At 39.2% G+C, this 20,892-nt stretch overlaps 2 protein-coding genes and 1 long non-coding RNA gene across 3 annotated transcripts in view; all 3 read left to right on the top strand.

Annotated features, from left to right (window-relative positions):
* pip5k1ca (phosphatidylinositol-4-phosphate 5-kinase, type I, gamma a) overlaps positions 1–5,475 on the top strand; it is a gene marked incomplete at its 3' end in the record, with an annotated part of 40,011 nt that extends 34,536 nt beyond the window's left edge. Inside the window, exons 17-19 of the mRNA XM_080032837.1 lie at positions 2,413–2,481; positions 3,955–4,048; positions 5,396–5,475. Of these exons, the coding sequence (XP_079888963.1) occupies positions 2,413–2,481; positions 3,955–4,048; positions 5,396–5,475 (243 nt within the window). The remainder of the gene's footprint in view (positions 1–2,412; positions 2,482–3,954; positions 4,049–5,395) is intronic.
* A 4,409-nt stretch (positions 5,476–9,884) lies between these two features.
* LOC307254757 lies at positions 9,885–13,663 on the top strand. Its single transcript, XR_013844997.1, has 6 exons — positions 9,885–10,139; positions 10,257–10,293; positions 10,373–10,414; positions 11,153–11,252; positions 11,501–11,607; positions 13,527–13,663. It is a non-coding gene; the product is annotated as an uncharacterized lncRNA (long non-coding RNA).
* Positions 13,664–14,907: 1,244 nt separating this feature from the next.
* Positions 14,908–20,803, top strand: LOC307254741 (ras-related protein Rab-11B-like). Its single transcript, XM_080033231.1, has 5 exons — positions 14,908–15,043; positions 16,178–16,373; positions 16,864–17,057; positions 17,561–17,641; positions 17,753–20,803. Exons 1-5 carry the CDS (start codon positions 15,004–15,006, stop codon positions 17,896–17,898), a joined length of 657 nt encoding a protein of 218 aa, XP_079889357.1. The 5' UTR covers positions 14,908–15,003; the 3' UTR covers positions 17,899–20,803.
* The last annotated feature ends 89 nt before the right edge of the window (positions 20,804–20,892 follow it).

Genomic DNA, 20,892 nt, shown 5'->3' with positions numbered 1-20,892 from the left:
AGTCAAAGAGTGAGCTTCATGGTGCTCTCCTACAGAGGCGTTGACAGAAGGGCTGCAGGAAAGGAGTAGCGACTGAGGCTGGTATGGGAATAAGAGAGTGTGCGTGCGGTTAATGCTTGCAGTGTGTGATGCATTCAATTGAAAGGAATACTTCAGCATTTTTGGAAATACGGCTATTTTTGAATTTAAAAAATAATAATACGTGAAAACATTGATGCCACTTTCATACCTGACCAGTACACATGAAGTGAATACCAGTAGCCAGTTAGCTTAGCTTTAAATAAAGAATAAAAGCAGGAGGAACTATGTGCTGGACTCTTTATTGCCCAAGTCCAGTGACTTCCTGGAGACTTTGCTCCATCACATGTTGATGGGTACTTACTTCACCTGGCACATAACCCCCTGGAAAACCACCACTTGACAATGTTTGTTTTTGTTTTTTCTCTTACTTTTGGACAGACTCAAACTCATAATTTCCCCCTTTTTATAGTCTTTGTGCTAAGGTAAGCTAACCGCCTGATTGCCCTAAGCTTCATATTTCGCGTGCAGACAGTAGAGTAGCTGAAGAAAGCGGATAGGCATATCCTCCAAAATGTTGAACTATTTCTCTACACAGTGTGTTGCAGTGTGAACCCTGGTGTGAAGTGTTTGCAGAGTGGTGCTATGTCAACATCACACAGTTTCCTGTCTAATCCTGTTGTCTATCATGCCTCAAATACAGTCAGCAGCTCATTGCATGTGAATAACAACTGAAGATTTTGCAGTGTGTGTGCCTTCAATCTTACAGAATTGTATTTGTACTAAAGGCAACTGGCTGACATCAGATCAGAAGTGGGGTTGGCACGTCTGAATGTGCCCCAAAGCACAGCTATAAATGAATGTATGAGTGTCAGGTGGAGGATGGAAAGTGTGGCTACTGATCTCAGTCACAGATAGAAAGCTTCCCGCCTGGTCGCGCTCCTTCTGGGTTTCTCCTATCAGGAATCAAACACCCTCTAATATGGCATGAGAAATCTAAAATGGCCAATAGGTTAGTCATTGAGATCCCTCAGTTATTCAATAGCCCTCTTCTGTGGCCGGCTCTGGCTGATGTCCAGTTGAGTTAACGCTTCAAAAGGAGAATATAGTCTCTCTGTGTAGCAGCAGCAGCAGCAGCAAGGGGTTCTGTAGCATGAGGCCAAGTGACACTGTGCTCACATCCTAAGGTTTAACTACACAGAAACACTGTGAAAGCAGTGCAGTCACTAGTGGCTGCTGGGAAGTGGCCAAGTGAAAGTAAGTTGTGCTCCCTGTCTGTTTATGATATCTCTATCATTAATATCATCATCGTCATCATCATCATGACAGCTCAGCCTGTTTTATAGTCCAAACCATTCACACAGAAAAAAGCAGGAACAACTCGATAAATTCCAGTGTTATTTTGTACCGTATCACCACAAGTTTCTCATATCCTTCAGGAGGAGTTGGAGTAGTTTCAACAAACTGAAGAAGTTTTTTAACTAGCAAAAAAAAATCCATTGCTCGTCATGACGTCGATGCTGCTTGTAGATCAAAGTCTATTGTGATTGATAGAGAGGGCTAAAACCTGACTGACCATGAACGGATCCAATTACCTTTTGATTGATATTTCTCAACTCAATCCTACGTTTTGTACTTTTAAGGCAATACAAAAATAACAGTACCCTTTCATACATAACGAAGATGTAATCTCCTTCTGGGTCAAGGAATATTTTTGGGAATTTTGGATACAAGAGATGACAGCAGTAGTGTGATCATGTAGCTCCTCAGGGGGAAACACAGCACATCATGTAGCTGTGAGATTGGGGTGATGCGCTCACGACACATAGGGAGACCTGTGTGTGTGTGTGTTTTTGCGTGTGTGTTTGCTCACTTCACGATTTCCTCAGAGCGGCTCGTGACTAAATTATTCACAACCGCTATCAACAGTCACCACATTCAGTTTTCATGATTCCGGCTCTGCTCCACACGTCTTCACCTCCATCCTCCTCTGCCCTGCTCTACCCTTCAAATCATGTATTTTACCTCCCCCCCTATTTTCCATCTCCCTTTACTCTTTCTCTCTACTCTACTCATCACGCCCACTGTCTTTCTCTGCTGCTTTTTCTCAGTCCTGTGAGTCAGTGGTAAAATAGTATTGTGTTGGGTATTAGAAACAGAGTGGTTGCTGCCTGCCAGACTTGTGAATCTCCCTGTCGCAACTTACTCATCATGTGTTATCGCTGCTGGATAACTCACACTGCACAATCTTTTTCCATTTTCACCTCAGCATGTTGTTTTTCTTTTTTCATGGTGTTTTGTTATTTTGCCTCTCTCCACACACTCAACCTCACTTCATCTCTTCACATCTCTCTGTGCTTGTTCCGCCGTGCCACCTACACCTGTTATTGACAGTTTCCTGATGGGAGGACATGGGTGGTCTCTCCTCTCCGTCTGAGGAGGAAAAGCCAGTCCAGTTGGCCAGTAAGTGAGAATAAGGGAGTTATAGATAGGCCCTTAGTCAGTTATAGTAAGTTGTCTCTGTCCATGTGTTAGACGGCTTCAGTCCCAAGTTTTGGATGTATTCCCCTGCAGGTGTTTTTGTGATTGTGTTGAAACTAAAATAAAATAAAAACATTGCCTTCTGTCGCCATAGTGAAGACGAGAAGTGTGAGAGGCGGGTGAACACAGTCTTACTGTTACTCTTTTATTCATCATCAATCTCCCATTTGTGTCCTCGCTCACTTACAGCCTCCCTCATCCCCCTTTGCACCTGCGTGGATACTAGTGTGTTACAGTAGCTCCAACGTGCCGAGCCGTTATGTGGCGTGCGTGTGTGCGTGCGTGCGTGTGAGTGTGTGTCAAATTCCCACACCGCCACTCACCACCTCCGTCACCATCCCCACCGACATATCGTGCTGCAGCTGCTTCACTCTCTTAAAGGGCTGGTACCCACGCACTAACACGCAACCTGTCGACGCTTACAGAGACATTATGCGAAGAGAGCTTTTTGCTTGTTGGAATAGAATAAGAAAAACCTCCTGTTAATGTGTTTTTTGCTTTGACTGAGGATGCTATCTGTGTCTGACTGTCTTGGCATCCTGGCTTTGTTCTCCCCATTCCCACCTCCTACTTTGCCGCTCCTCATGTTTGGCTGATGCAGCGACTCATCATCCCTCACTCTGTTACACTTCACTTTGCGTCCCCTTGAGCAAGTCCTAATGGGGCAAAAGACTGCGGTTTAATGGTGGCGATTCTGGAGAACGCTTGATGTCGAAATCACTCTTTGTCAAAATCTGTGAATATCTCCTCACAATTCGGTACCTGTCCATCCTGTGTGTGTGTGCGCTTAAAAAAATGTGGTGTTAATACACAGCCTAGGCTCTGTAAACTGGTATGTAAACAAAGGGTATGTGAACAAAGTTGAAACCATCGTAGCTAGCAACATGCCCGTTTACAGAGCCTAGGCTGTGTATTAACACCAGATTTTTTTTCGGCCCACACACATTATGGACAAGTAGCGGATGGTGAGGATACATTCACTGATTTTGACAACAAGCATTCTCCAGAATCGTTGACTCCACCTTTACTCCCATTTCAGTAAAAACCCAATATTTACACGCTTAACAGAACATCTCTGTACTGGTACGAGCTGTTACTTGCCCACATTATCCTTTCTGTGTTTGATTCTTCTAAACGCCAAAAAAGGTCTAACATATCCTTTTGAACACTTTTAAAAAATTTTACACTTATCTGATAATGTTCAATTCACACTTTCCAATGTCTCTCAGCAACATTTCCTCCTATATGCATTCCCTAATTTTCATTTCCTGTCTTGTCTTTTTTTCTTCTTCCTGTAATCTCCCGTTGTCTTCCTCCTGCCTGCCCCTGCTGCTTGTCTCTGTGCCTCTGGCCTTTCCTCTGTCCCCCTCTGCTGTGGTGGGTGTGTAAAAACAGCCTCCAGAGGACAAGACCTGGGTGTACTCCCCGCTACACTTTGGCTCAGAGTCTAAGGCCCTGCCAGATGGGGATTGGGAAGGAGAGACAGTAAGTGAGAAGCATCGGACAAAAAAAAAAAAAAAGTGCAGGAAAAATCCCGATTAGAAAAGAATTAAATCTGTTGTGTTTGGTGGGGATTTATTTAAAAAATCTGGATGGAAAGGGTCAGTTTTAACTTTACCTTTTGTGGGAAAGCTTCCACAAGTTTCTTATGGTCAAAGGTCCACAATAACTCTAGGTGGTAAACTTGCTGCTCCGCATCAGAAACCCCACCCCCCTCTCCTACATCATAGCATTCATTCCTCATTGAGAATACGGGTGGAAATGGTCATTCTCAGCTTGCCTGACCATTTAGTCCACGACCAGCCATCTTGTGTCCCTCCAACAACAAGCTGCTCTGAGGCATTACTGCATCGGCCTGCATGAAGCATACACTTATGAATTGCCAGTTCATGCTGATCATTTTTCTCACCAAAGATAAGTACATTACACTCACAATTGTACAGAATATGGACATCATTTGTGTTGTATCTTAGGCAATGAGAGTTTGTTAATACAATAATATATTAACTTTGAGTATTTTTGGCTATTTGAGTTTACCTAACATTATTTTCAGCGTGGAAATGGATCTGTAAAAAGCCTATCTGCCTGTCAGGTAAAATCTCACAGATAACAATTGAATTCATAAAAAAAAACATTTAGTCAACTTAGAAACATAACTAGGATCTGACAGTTTTATGGTAGCTTTTTCTTCCACCAGCTTTGTTCAGTGTTTGCAGCATGTGCCTATACTCTGCTGTATGCCATGCTCTTATAAGGCTTTATTAAGCTTTTTTTTTCTTACCATTTTATTTTTCATCCTCACAGACACACCTTCACACCAGGGATGTCCGAATCAAGTTTTTCCTGCCGTCTTTTCCAAACTTAACTGTAGAGAGAGAGAGAGAAAAAGTGTCCTGAATTTAAAGACTTAACTGTTTTTATACACTTGCCCCTCTGCCTTAAAAAATAGATGTCTGTTAAGACAATAGGACAATCCTACTTCACATCCTTAGTTGATCCAAGATATTCCGCTGAATCCACATCAGATATTGTGTAAGATGTGGAGTTAACGCTAGCCGATTGATGTGACCCAAAGGAACAAACTCTGATTCATAGTACACAAACGCATCATACTCTATTAGGGGTGTTTGCTTTGTTTATGGGATTTATGCTTGCTTGTTTCTACTCTCCTGTTTTGCCCTCTTGTTATAATTCACCTTTATCACTGTTACACTATCAGTGTTAGCATGTAATGCATCCAAAGACATTACACATTTTACACCCTGAGGAAGTTGAAACATATATTCTGTGTAAACTGTGCCTAATACATTCCCTCTGTGTGTCTGTCTCCCAACAGTAAAGCCAGTTCTCTGTCAGAGTGGAGTGAACATCTCAGTGGATAGGACTTGGAGTCCAGAGAACTGGAGTCAGCGGTAGCAGCAGGATCTCTGTTAGAAAGGGGACTTTAAACATGCATACTGAAAAACTGAACACACTGAGGAGAAAGAGGGAATTGAGTACCAGAGAAAAGACCCTGACTGTGACAACCTCTCTGATTTCCAACCGTCCCTGCCTTTTTACCCTGTGCAAAATGAACATTATATCAGTTTATTAATAATGTGTATGTGTGACTTACAGTAGCCCGTACACGGCTGTAGTCTTATACGTATGTTCAACATTCATGTAAGACCATAGTAGCTTTTGGTGCCTACGGAAAAAAGTCTTCACTCCCTTGGGAAGTTTTCGTGTTTAAATTGTCTTACAGCGTTGAATCAAAGTAGACTTTTTTTTACACCAATCAACTGATAAAAGCCATTATCGTCGAAGGTAAAACAAATCTCTGGGAATTGATCTTAATTAAATACGCAAATAAAATAAATTAAAAGGAGTTTGTATTCACCCCCTTTAACAGGAGACACCTAAGTCATCACTTGTGCAGTCATTTCGTTTCGGATGATAAATAATGCGATAAAGAAGGTGAATGACACGTTGAAAAAAGTCAGGCTGTTAGAAAAAGAGTCATTGAACGTCCCATGGGTCGTTATCAGTCATCAAGCTATGGAAATATAATGAATTAATCATTTTGATCACTTTGTGGAGATTTGTCTTTTCACTTTGACATTCAGGGTCATTTAAAATCCCCTTTGATTCAATGCTGTAAGCCTATAAAACATAACTTCCAGGTATATTATTTCTGTAGGCATTGTACAGTACACAAGCCCCCCAACAGGTTCTTTAGGCTTACCCACTCACTCCCACAGAGCAGCGCGCTGAAATATCTCATGTACTATTTCGGCCAATCAGGTGAAGCCCACCAAGCCACCGCCATCTGGCTTCCTTTCAACAGCTGAAAGAACAACACTACAGAATAAATGATAACCTTAGTGGTGGACGGTGACATTTGGATGAAGAGTGAATCAGAATGCTGCCAGGTTCCAGGTGTCTTTGCTGCCTGTGACGTCCTCCTGGGAGAGGGACATGTAGAGCCACGTGTAGATTTCAGTGTGCTGAGTGGAGACTGTGGTCAAGCCTATGTTGTTAGGAGGGCTGTTTCTGCGCTCAGAAAATACTGCAGATTCAGTGATAACTACCGTTTGGCCAATCACACCAGAACGTATAGTGTCTGTGTCATCCTCATGTTTCAGTAGTGAAAATATTCAGTTTTGGTTTAGTGAGAAGAATCACAACACATCATTTCCTTTAGTGAATACAGTATATACAGTGATCGGAGGTTGTTTCATTCGTAGCGTAATTATTTATTATTTATATCAAAGTTTTTCTTTGCACTATTTTCTATTTCTTTTCTTCAGTTGTACTGCTCTGAACTATATATAGAGGGTTTTATTCTCATCTTCTCTTTTTCACTCGGCAATGCTTGGTTCTTTTATTTTTGCTTCCAAAGGACTTTAATATTTGTTTTGATAATTTCATCACTGCAGCTTTTTAGCAGTTTCCAAGTATGTTTTATACATTACGTTTTTTGTCTTGTAAATTAAGTGTTACCACATTATTATTATTATTATTTTTTTTTTTTTATCACTACTTTTGGAAACGGCTTTAGGTTTCTGACTCTCGCCTTCAAGAGGGAAGCCATCGATTGCAACACTAAGGCGGCAGACATTGTCAATCATTGGTAATCTTCACATCATTACAGTGTCTTCCAGTGTTGCCCTATTTTTGGACAGATGCACACAAATCGTTCATAAACAATAGAATTTCACATTTTGTAGGTGGAAAAATAATCAGCATATCAGTGACAGTGCCCTCACCTCCTCACAATAAGAACATCCATCGACTGGACATTTCAAATGTTTGTCGATGTAGAGCCTCAGTTGTAGTATTTGCGGTCGATGTTGTACCTTTGTTATCTGTATATTTGAATGAACACACTGTATGTTGCAGTGTTTAACATTGTGAGACACAGCGGTTTAGTAAATGGGTTGAATGTTGTTTGCACTTATAAAGTGGGACCTGAAGATGAACTAGTGATAGAGGCCAAATAAACATACAGTACATCAAGTTATTTTAGTTTTTCTGCTCACACAGTTGGATATTTAGACAGCCTTTATGTTATGATTATCAAGTGTGTGTGTGTGTGCGTGTGTGTTGGTTAAGTCAATCACAGTCATTGTAGTGTTAACTGTAATCTCTCTGTGGCTGACATCATAGGACCTCTCAAGTAAGACTTAAGTTAAAGTTTAAAAAAAGTGAATTTTTATCCAACATCAGAAACTGTTTTCTTCAGCTGGTTTCTATGTTTATATGTGTGTTTGTGTATAAGGGAAGACCCATCGATGTCCAACCTTGTAAAAAAAAAAGAAAAAACAGTCCTTTCTAATGATGTGCAGTGGCCAGTTGTAATCAGTTTCCTGTTGTTCATCAGATGGAGACCATAGCAGCAATATTTTGTACAGTCTAGCTTTTTCATTTTGATTGCCTTATTGAGAAATGTTACATGTAAGGCCTATGGTTTCTATTTGTTTTTCCACTCGTGCTGTTGTATTTATTTTTTTCTTTCTCATAGTTGTGCTCCAGAGAATGTGTACATAAAAGTATAAATACATATATAAAGATATACAAATATATTTTCCATTTGAATCGGAGAATATTATTTTTTATTTGGTTTTATTTTTGCTGCTGGGCAAGAATTGATTGCAATCTACATCAATTAAATGTATCATATTCTTGAGTGTGTTTATTGAGATGCAGCTGCTGTATATTTATGGTATATAAACCACGGCTGTTTCTTTGAAAGATATCCAAAATATTGAAAAGATTTGTGGGTTTTACTGTACATTCAGATCAATAGGGATTCTTCCAACTGTCCAGCTGTGTTGTGTATGTGTTTTCAAAATCGCTGTGTGCCCTCATCCAATAGGGAGAGTCCTTTACCAAGACATAGCATGATTTCAAAAATGAATATGCATATCAGAAATGTGTATTTATGTATATCTGTGTATATTCATCTATTTATACGTGAGGATAAATAGATGGCTGTATGTGTGTGTTTGGAATTAAATCAGAATGAATACAAAATAAAGCAGTTCTATGAATTGATGTCCATGGAGATAATGTAATATGATATTGTTTATTGATTCCTTGTTGAAATCACTAGCTTATCCTGTGAAATGGGCCTGGCCTGGGCCATTTGTACATGATGTGACCTTGGACTTAAAATACAGAATTTGATGATTTAATTTTGACATTGATGGCTTCCAATGAGCTCAAAAGTCAGATGGGTGATAGGGGATTTTAAATATGACAAAATGTTAAAATTCTATCGAAGAGCCTTTCGCCTAAGGGACCAAACAGTATATAGGTGCATATTAGGCATATCATTCATATGGCAAGATTGTACCAAATACAGTTGGATTAGAATAGAAATAGACTAACAAATGCAAGGACCATAATAAACAATGACACATAATAAATAGTTTTACAAGTATTTTCCCACATAGTTATTGGATGTAATTTCAACTATCTTAATCATGTTTGCATCATATTTATTTTAGGTTTTGTTTCTTCAATTAAAACAAACTGTGCTCTTGTGGCGTGCGGAATTCATCTCAGTCTGAAGAAACTAACTATGTCTCAAGGCATTCCTTAAAATGTTGGCCTGATTTTAAAAGGTAAAGCAGTTTCTATAATGTTTGGGAACGGTTTCATGAAAAAACGCTTGACATCAGCACGCATATCACTTGAGGCAATTCTGAACCCTTTAAGATAAAGTTACAGTTCCCTCTAGCACAGCCAGAGACTATCAAATGTCCACACCTATCAATAGAGGGTGAGCTGCCATTGGATACCACCACTGATCAGACAACCAGCACCAGAAAAGGAATATCAAACTCATCCTCTTTACCTAAAATTTCATAGGCCTAGGAAAACTCCATTTATGTGAACAGTGACCAGCAAAATAGATATTATATTATTAGATTCAAAATGATTGATGAATGAATATGGGCATTATTTTAATGTTGCGGTTATTACTTTAAAACTACAATAAGAGTTGTTGTACTGCCAAATGGATAAATCCATAAAATACACATTATAGTTTAGGCAGTTTATATCAGTTGATTTGATATTTTGTATTTATACGTTTCATCTGCAAATAACCTAGTAGTGACTGACGTTTTTTGATAATTGATTGTAATGAATATTTGCCTCTGAAATGTAGTGGAGTAGCAGCCTGACATGTAAATACCCCATTAGTATAGTAATAAAGTATAAGTTCCTCAAATGGTACAGTAGGCCCCCAGATAGCAGCTGACTCTGGACCGGATCCGCTTTCGAACCGGCAGATCCGTATAACAGTCGCAGCTGTTTTACAACTCCGTTCCGGATGTGGAACGCATACAGTATTCATACTCTCAGCAGTTGGCGTTCCAGGGTCAGTTAGCGGAATTAAACCGACTCTGGACCGGAGCCGCCTTCAAACCGGTAGACAGTTGGCGTTTCACTGTCAGTTAGCGGAATCAAACCGGCTCCGGGCCGGAACAGCAAATTCGTTCGTTATTTTTTCAACCGACCGTTTGGTTTAGTCCGGACCTGAGACGAGGCACAAACGGCAGCAGACGTCAGCGCACGTTGATCATCTATCGGTAAGTTGTTGTTGTTGTCAAACAGATTGTTGTTTTACTGTTATAGATATTGTACATACTTTCAGAAACTTTTGCCGTTTTAAATTGATCTTACCAGCTTGTTTGTTTGTTTTCTAGCCGCGCTAGCTAGAAAGCTAAATTAAGCTACTCACAGGTAAATAAGCTACCATCAATGCTAACGGTTAACAAGATTGTGAATAGCTTCATTTGACAGCTTAACCTCTCTATTTCAGGTTAACATATCCCCAGGAAAGTATCATGGATGGATAAAAAGGGTAAGTCATTTATTTCTGCTAAGGTCTGCCTTTACGGTACATTTAAAATGGGGTATTTTTAGGTCAAACCATAACGTTCATTTTAGTCAACTGTCATTAACGGTCTGTTCACTGTGTACAATTTTAAAAATGTGTAATTGAGACTAAAATGTAGTGTCCTGGGTAATGTACTGCAATAATCCTTTTGCATTTCTCACTTCACAACAATGATAGTAAACCACAATTTATAACATAAGTTTTTCTCCTTTTGTAGTGCTACTGTTAAGATGTTGTCACTGATAGTTGCATTAAAATACTTGTTGGCAGGTGTCACTGAGTGTTAGTTACCATAATGTTGCTTTAAGTTTGTTGGGTAGCTATCATTAGGAGCCTTTAACACCAGGCAGTGAGATGTGGTGATGGACTGCCGATAATCTGCAATGCAGTTGTTTTTTTTCCGCATTTCAACTATTCACACCGGCACATATCACTGCCATTACACCTTGACACTGCCATTATACGTATATAAGTAGTCTAATAAGTCTAGAGGTCACAATATGGTTAACTTTTACACCTACATCCACTGCTATACCTACATCTCACTTGAAGGCACTTTTGGGTGTTGTGGTTGATCCCAGTGAAACATTTTTCACATATTTAAATTTAAGTTTCAGGCCTGACATTGTAAGCCAACAAAATAATTGCACAATTGTATTCAAGTGTTGTCTTTTTATCTGATAAACCTTTCTGTCTTGTCAGATTTCTGCTAATGGTGCTAGGAGGACAGAACACCAAAAGAATCACCTGGAATATACTGTCAAGGATTTTGCAGATGCAGTTGCAAGAAGTCTGTTGATCAGTAAGTATTGTAGAACACAAGTGGGGCATGGCTAGTAGTAAAGAACAAAACCGTTTTGTTATTTTAAATTTCACGCTATAATCAATATTTCTTTATTATCATATTCACAACAATTACATACACAGCCGTTGGCAATAACATTTTCAAATAAAGTGTTTACAAAAATTACTTGATGTCTATTCTGTAAGTAATTGTAGGAGACAGAGAATTTCTCTTGGTGACATTCTCTCTCTCATTCTCTCCAACAGAAAGGAAGAACCGCGCTGCTAGGAGAGATTCAGACAGGAAATAGAGACGGTTTAACCTGGTTGTGATCGGCGAAGAACGTACTGAGGCCAAAGAGACATCTACCGAGGTAAGTTTCGGTTAAAGCAGTGTGCTAGTATTTTGGAGCAACATTTGTTTTGTGTTTTGAACTTTACATTTTGTTTTAGGCATCACAGCATTCCTCTGAACAATATTGGCTGACCTCATAAATACACTGTATATTGAAGTCTAACAATAATTCTTCCCAGTTTGCTTTGTTATCAAGGGACAATTTGTATACTTAATTCTACACATCAACAGTCAATACAAATATCTGCATGACTTTTGGGTCCCAAAGGACTTTGTCTCTTACCCATATGTAATATTCTATTGCAATTTGACATGGTTACAGTATTAGGTTTCCATTTATTTAAAAATCATATATTTGATCAGTTGTTACTGATTAATGAAAATGATCAACAGTCCCAGTCAAAATAAAAAGAAATGTGGATTGTACTGCATGTTTGGCATTTCATTCTGACACAGCAGCTGTCAATTTCTATTACAGAAGCAGCACTAAAAACATGCCCACCTGGCTGTGCTGATAACATATTATTTATTATTATATATTACATATTATTATAGGGGGCGCTAAATTTACACTCAACATTGCAAAGGTAAACGTATGATTTGAGGTTAATAAGTATAAGTAGAATACACTTTGACTACTGTCCAATTTTGCAGAAAGCTAAATTGTTGGAGGGTCAAAGCACATGAAATTAGAAAACTATTGCCCTGGAAAAGCTACATGTGCTTAAATTGTGTAACTAGATTTTCCCATCCTGTTACCAAATCTGTTGTTTATTCACTGTAAATATCAGTATAATTGTTCTGAAGTGTACCTTACCCATTGTGCATTAACCACAAATACAGTGGCATGTCAAATCACAAGCCCTATTTGCTTTTTTACTGTAAACTACTGATAGCACATTAAAGTGGGATACCACAACCTCATCGAAGGTGGGCTGTCTCACATATGGGAGGGACTTTCTTTAGTGCTGCTTCAGTCTGTATGGCTGTTGACAGATTGTTGAGGATTGTTGTGGCTATAACCCATGATATTAACGGTTGTTAGGCTTCACTACATACATTGATCATTCACAAATCTTTGTATACTCTAATCATGGTCACATGTCACATACTGGACGCGGAAGCGCTTCGAAATGCTCTGAAAATCATTTGGTTGTGCACTTTGGGATATCATTTCTGAGCGCCAAGTCAGCTCCCAAAGCGCTGGTCTTACCGTGCTTTATTAAGAACCTCATGAATTTACATTGTGTGTTTGTATTTGTAACTGCTGTGCGTAAATGTACACACCTGCTCTCCTTGTGTTCCTCCTATACACTTAATTCTTATTATTACTATTATTATTATTATCATTATTATTACTATTGTTATTGTTATTGTTGTTGTTTTTTATTTTTATTATTTAAGTCTTACACTTCTTATTGCCCTGTTGGAGGAGCCCAAGACTTAAGAATTCCATTGCCAGCGACTACTCTGTAATTGTTGTGCATATGACAATAAAACCATCTTGAATCTTGAATCTTGATGCATCATTTTGATATGTTTTAATCAGTTATCTTATTTTTACAGTTTTACAGTGTTTGTTGGGAGAGGGGATAGCCTCTGCTCTTCCCCTGCTTTAATAACACATTATAATCCCAATAACGTGTTTGTTTATCCAGTTTAATTGGTTTACTGTCCAATTTGCCACGAAAAAAATAGAGCAGACGCCGAAACCATCAATGTTGTGTACGCAAGGTGCGCGCCCAGTGTGGCCAACCAATGATATTCAGAGCTATTTGCGCGCTTGTGTTGCGTTATGAAGCACTTCCACGTCCAGTGTGTTTCCAGCATAAGAGGTTATTGTGACTACATCTGTAGAAATACTTTTGATTAGGTTTCAGACTGGGATGTTGATGCCATTATCAGTTTAGTAATTAATGTTTATTTTATCCTTTGCAGGAATGACGCATCAATGAGTTCAGCAGGACGTCATTAATTGACATTCACTTGACATGACCTGTCAAGTGATGTGTATTGCCCGGTATTGCCTTGTCTTAAATATTTGGTTTTGGACTGTTAATTGAACTGTTGTATGGATACAATAAAAGCAGTTTGAAGAATGTGTCATGTCACTTTTCACTATATTCTGATCATGTTTAACATTAATGAGAACAATAAATAAATTACCAGGACTAACAGTGAATACATGTTTTTGTTAAAATAAAATGTAATATGAGTTTCAAAAATAGTTGTATCTAGAGTTGTATCCATTTTTTAAAATCCAATGTATGTGTATGAAAAACAATGCAGTCTTTGGAGTAGGCTACTATAGTAGGCTACTATAGAGAGCATTATACACAGATAAAATAATAAGAACTAGGAACATTGTTTATTTGATTTTTTTTAAAGTAATTTCATGACAGAAAAAGGGCATTACATGTTATCCTTTGTAATATAATGTGAATGTGTGAAGTGTACAAAAACATAATTAGAGAAATGTATAGCCAAAGAAGAATTTAATTTTAATGTAACTATGTACCAAAATCCCTATTTTTGTATACATTTTGGGTATGAATTATGACAATGCCTGCTGGTGGTGTGGATCAAACCGATTATTAATTAAAATTTAGCCCATAATAATCTACAAAAGGCTGAGTGCCGGTTTGGATCCATTTTACAGATCCGGTCCAGAGTCAAATAAACTCTGGGCCAGTTCCATTACGGACGTGCTCCAGGTCTGGCCCACCTTCGGACTGAATGACTACAAAATCACCACATCCGTTCCGGAGCTGGCCCAGTACCGGCCCAGTTGTGGAAAACGGATCCGCGACGGTATTGGCCCGTTGTGCGTAAGGACACCGGGCCGGGTCCGTTTTGCGGATCCGGCCCGGAACTTCTGCTACCTCCGGGCCGGATTTGGGCCAGATGATTTTTGCTATCTGGGCTACTTCAGTCAATGTATACTGCATATTGGTAAACTTTTTAGTTTGATACAGATAATTTTATTTTCCTGAATAAACTGTTCAGAAAACATTGTGACCATTCAGGATGTTCATAAACTGAGCGCATCTATAAATTAACATGGTAACACCTATGGGTAACACCATGGGTAACACCCATGGACCATAAAGAAAGGTAACATCGTAGGGTAAACCCAAACCCAGGGCGTTAAAGTTTGGAGAACAAAGGGTGTAATGCCCACCGTGTTGTCTACTGTGCATGATTATTGGTTGGCATTTAAAGAAAAAACGAAATGATTGGTTAACATCTTCGTCAGTCAATATAATGACGTTTCCAATTGGTCGAAAATTACGTTGCTGAACTCACGTGCACGCTCACTTCCTTGAGGGCGGTGCCTACTAGCTGCCGGTGGAAAAGGTTGTTGTTGTTAGTAGTAAAGTACTTTTAAAAAAGTACACAAAATAAGTCTTCTGAAATGGGCACCCGAGATGATGAATACGACTACTTGTTCAAAGGTAATGTACTCTTCAGAGATGGATGATTGACCTCGTTGTAAAAGTTCGGTGACACGGCAGGACGAACTGAGGAAGTCAGCTAAGCCAGCGTTAATGCTAGAGTTAGCTCCGCCACCGATAACATGGTAGCTGTTTGCTGTCGTGAAAGTCCCGTTATCACTCTTATGAGTTCATACAACACTGTATACTGGTACATATCGTCTACTTTGGTAGTGTAGAGTTGACCTTAACCTCGCGGACCAATCAGCGAGTCCAGTGACGGCATTTAACGCTCGTGACTGAGCAAGCTAGCTAATATGGTGGCTGCTTGGCCTCGACACAACCAATACAGACGAACTGAAGTTTGCATAAAACGGCGAGCTTTTCGAATGCCGCCCTGTGTTAGACCAAGTTCGACTCTTTACTTTAAAATTGGTTCACCTTTCGAGTCTTAGCTAACTTGTTGACATTAGTCAAACACTTGAGCACGAATGCTGCCTGCCATATTTATCTGTGCTGCTTCTTATCGCCGTATCATTTGTCCTCTAACGTCTTGTGTAGCCTTGTTAGGTTAACTGTAAACAATGTAAGAGTAAGGTACCGATAGGCATGTTTTACTAGTCACCCACGATACTAACTTATATACTTAATTATTTTCTATTCAAGATTGTTGATTTGTCATTGTCGTTTGCAATGAAGTTCTTGACCCGCAAGCTCCCTTTGCAATATAAAGAAAAGAGAAACAAAATATGTATAAAGAGGCCCACACAAGTGAAAAGTGCCACCTGAGGCCTTAATAAACACAAAAATAGTGCAAAGGGGTGTATGAATCAAAATTCAATAAAAGCCATTAATACAGTAAACCGGGATACAAATCTGAGAATAGGAACTGAACTGTATTAAGTGTGTACGTAATAGAATAAACTATGTATATTTATTGTGGTTGTAATCTACAAATGTTAGCTTGAAATTCGGAATGAAGCCTAGAAATATTATGCTCACTGACTCTGTACGATGTGACATAGATATGAAGAACCCATACAGTCAATGGTTGAACTCCACAGTCCACAACCCTTTATCCCTTGCACTGTGTCAGATCAACACTACAGGTCTGCTGTCATAATGTGAGTTTGCTGTGTACATTTTGGGTTCTAGTGGTACTAATCGGAGACTCTGGCGTGGGGAAGAGTAACCTGCTGTCCCGTTTCACGAGAAATGAGTTCAACCTGGAGAGCAAGAGCACCATCGGGGTGGAGTTCGCCACCCGCAGTATCCAGGTGGACGGCAAGACCATCAAGGCTCAAATCTGGGACACGGCTGGACAGGAGCGCTACAGAGCCATCACCTCAGCGTGAGTATTTTCTACAAACTATTGAACATTAAAGTAGGCATGGGCAGATAACCAGTTTCAAGTTCTACTGCGGTTTGAAAAATTCAAGATTTCAAAACCAAAATTATTTTCCGTGATACCGTTCTAACGTATTACAGGATGTTAACATACTGTACAAGTTTATTAATATGCAGAATATTCCGGCATCATAACTTTTAGTAAAAGAGATAAATGTGTAGAAATTGAGCATGTCTCTAAAAAACCTTGTTGAGCTGCTCACTGAAAGGACTGCTATTTCAGTTTGGTTTTAGAACATTTCAATTATTTATTGTTATTTTATCTTATTTTACGGGTTTATTAATGTTTAAAATATTCTATATGTTGTTTAGAAATAATAAGATTGTTTAGCTATCAAAATATCATATTGGCCCATTGTCTACATTGATGCAAATATTGCTCTAGATTAAAGAGTGTGAAGTGATTGTTTTCATCTGACCCATGCTGTGCCCAGGTATTACCGAGGTGCGGTGGGCGCCCTCTTAGTTTACGACATCGCCAAACACCTGACGTACGAAAACGTTGAGCGCTGGCTGAAGGAGCTGAGGGACCACGCTGACAACAACATCGTCATCATGCTGGTGGGAAACAAGAGCGACCTGCGCCACCTCAGGGCCGTGCCCACTGATGAGGCTCGGGCCTTTTCAGGTAAAATATATGAAGTGCAGCCATTAGAGAAACCGCATTATTGTATTTGAAATAATAATGATAAACTGTAAACTTTGTATGGCACCTTTTTCTTCAAAGAAATGCAGTTCAAAGGGCCTTTACAATACAGAAATGACATGCATACATTACAAGTGTGCTTTAAATTGAAATAGAAATGGAATGAACATAAAAAAACAGGGATGGAATACCAAAAAGATAAGATAAAAAAAAAACATACATGAAAGAAGAAGCCAATAAGATCTATACGATAAAATAAATGAAAAAACCTTGATTTAAAATCTGTCAAAATAGGATAAAAGAAAGTAAAAATGTCGCCACTCTTTTCTATAGAGCCTATAGAGATAAAATCTTGTTTTTCTTCAGTTCTTAACCACTCAAGAGCATACTGGATTTAATCCAAGCTGTGTCTTATTGTTAACATACATTTTAACATTGCTTTAATGTGTAAAAATGTATTTCTCTCCTCTTTTCCGCACACTCAGAAAAGAACACCCTCTCATTTCTTGAAACCTCCGCCTTGGACTCCACCAATGTAGAAGAAGCCTTTCAGAGCATTCTCACAGGTATAAAAAGACATGAACTGTTAATGTGTGATCAGCTTCCTGTGAAATTCCCTCCCCCTCTAAATGTCACATGATTTGTTACTGAACGCTCGCCCGTTTGATCTCTCGCAGAAATCTACCGTATCGTATCTCAGAAGCAAATGTCGGACAGATCTGGAAACGATGAATCTCCAGGCAACAATGTAGTGGACATCAGCCTGCCCCCGACCTCAGACGGGCAGAGGGGCAGCAAACTCCCCTGCTGCCAAAGCCTGTGACGCTCATAACCCCACCCTTCTGTTTAACTGTTTGTCAGTCTTTCCCTCTGTTTGCCTCTGGTTTACTTCAGTTGTCATGCTGCTGTCATCATGAAAACCCTCATGGGGTTCAGGAGTCTCCTTACACCAAGACTCTTGCATTAGACATTCCTTTTTGCTGGTTTCTTCTTCTTTCTTTGTCTTATCTTCCTGTGATTTCAGAAGTCCAAGAAACTTTATGGCCTCATAATAGACTAGAGAGGGAGGGAGTGTTTGCCATTATGAGGTTGATCTTAAAGGGATAGTTCTGTGTAATTTGAAATAGGGTTGTATGAGGTAGTACATAGTAAGTGTTTGAGGGAGAAGTCAGTCTTGTACTGTTGCAGAGCGGGCCAGCAGAAAAAGTTTTTTTAGCCACATATATGAATGCTTACCTAAAAAATTTAATTTTCGTTCAACTGTAGCTAAGTGAAGGATTGATTTGCTGATTTAGTTAAGTCTCCAGTAAGCTGTTTTTTTTTGCCCTTTTTTGGCCATGTATTACATGGTGTATTACAACTGCAACTACAACTGGTGCAGTGCAGCGTATCACTCCCCCAATCAGTTGGACAATGAACTACGCTTGAAAAGAGTGCAAAAATGACCGGCTGTCTGGAGGCAAACTAAAGCAGTGAAAAAATCCTACATTTAGAGTGCAGTTGACGGATATTTATCTTCTAGGTAAACATTTATAGATGTGGCAAAATAAAATGTATCTGGCCCCTTCTGCAACAATAGAACACTGACTACTGCTACAGCAACGTCTTCCCCAAACTCCTTAAAATGACTGGGCTGATCGCCATATCCATAAGGTAACAAACTAACTATGCATAAATACCACATACAACCCCACTTAAATAATACTGAATTATCCCTTTAAAGCTGTAGTAAACTGCATTTGCTTTTTATAATTCACTAGCCTTGATGGTCCCATTGACCCGCTTCTCCTAAAGGAATGGTGAGGGATCCGCGGGTCTGTGTATCTGTCAGTGCTTCGAGTGGTTTCTACTTGCCTCCTTTTCTCAGTTTTTGCATTGATACAGACTTTTTTTAAATCACGCCACAGTAGAATCCAAATTTGATGTGGTTGACCTGATTCTGCCTATCATGCAATACGCTGTAGAAGAGAAAATAAGAAGAAGGATTCATTGGAGTATTAATTTGTAATCTTGTCTGGAGTTTCTATTTGGCTCCTTTTTCATTTTAATTTTTCCTCTTTGAGCCCTTTGCCCACTGCGGCATGAAATTAGCATGAGCCAGGCACCAGACTGGCTGTGACTGTCTGACTTAATATGGGCAAGTGTGAAACAAACAAAGTCTTTTTATTTGTGTGTGTTTGTATGAGTGTGTCTGTGCGCGTGCGTGGGTATCTTCACAAAAAATACCAAAGGAGACGGATGCAATCGTCATCATTTGGGTTTTTTTTTGTCCCATTTCAGCATGTTCAAGGCTGCTAAGATTGCATTTCATTGCTGTATTTGGCAAACCATTCTGGGCTATTTGCAAAAAAAGAAAAGAAAAAAAAGTGTAACGCTCTAAAAGCAACAGTAATAGTATAAATTGTGCTGTGTGATTTTATTATTTGTGAAATGATGTTTATCAGCCTGGATCAAGCCTTGCGTTCCTCTCTCTTTCAGCAGGCTGTCTCAAAATGAAACACTTTTTTGCACTTACGTCTAATCATTTCAGTGGAACAAATCAACATATATTTTCAAAATACACTCAACATCTTTAATCAAGTAACATTTTCCAGTTGGTTGTAAAGAAGAAGAAAAAATGCTCTCATTTTGCTCATGTACTGTACTCAATCAATGTTTGCTGTCATTTGAATGTGATGTCTGTTAAAGGGAAGTGGATGATGTGGGTGTAACCTGAATTGCTCTTCATTTAACACTTTCACTTAAACCAGTTAAACGGTTGTTTTTTGAAAAAAGTGGAACTGAAAAATCAGAAATGCAAATAGTTGTATACAGTTGGCTGAAACGTCCCCTTTCACCTGGCAGAGAAGCTTCCTATGTGATACTTCACATTTCTTCACATATATGTAAAGGGAAGCAGACGTACATTTGTTTTGCTTTGTTGGCATTTACACAAAGAGGAAAACACTGAAGCATAAACAACCTGTAATCCACACGACCATACATCCAACAGACTTATTTTTGGATTGCATTACTTCACTTGGTGTACTCTTATCTTAAATGCACTGTTGTTTAGAGGATTAGGTGTCGACTTGACGGGTGGTCATGGTGACAGTGGAAATGTTTGTTGGCCCCTCCAAAGTGCACGCAGGCTCTGGAGTCTGGTTGCATTCAAGGGCTAACGAAATCAACACATGTAGATTTACAGCATCTAGGTCTAATCCACGCATATGTCAAACCCCGAATTGAACACTTGGTTTTTATAATTCTTCATCTTCATTCACACACACTGTAGGCCTTTTGGTAATGTGAATGCATTCTAGCACTTATGACTATTTTGACATTGATTGTTTTTAATCCAACTCGGTCGGCATTTCTGATGAGGGTTAATTAAAGGCCTACTTCACCGGTTTGAATATGAAGGTGTATTGAATTCTGAGATCCTATGTAGTTGTGCGAAAAAAATTGAAATCGGTTCATCCTAGCCTGAGAAAAGGCAGAAAGAGTGTTTTTTTAACCCTATATTTCTCTTTCTCGTGACATCACAGAAAGAAAAATATAGGGTTAAAAAAAACTTACTTTGTAAATATTACTGTGATGTCTTTTACTGTGACATCACAGTAATATTTACAAAGTACGTTTCAATACCTTCATATTCGAACCGGTGAAGTAGGCCTTTAAGCGGCCCGCTGGCTGCACACTTGGACCTAATACACACCGTGCTGTTCAACGTTAGTTTTTGTTTTGATTTTGTTAAATTTAAAAATGCTTTGTTGAAATCAGATGGTCCTCGGTGTGTTTATTTCTTCTGGCCGTGATGCGCATGCGATGGTTTCGG

The sequence above is a fragment of the Ammodytes marinus genome (genome assembly GCF_949987685.1).
Source record: "Ammodytes marinus genome assembly, chromosome: 8".
NCBI classification, from domain to species: Eukaryota; Metazoa; Chordata; class Actinopteri; order Uranoscopiformes; family Ammodytidae; genus Ammodytes; species Ammodytes marinus.
The sequence above is the reverse complement of the archived record's forward strand: the minus strand, read 5'-3'. Positions and strand labels throughout refer to the sequence as shown.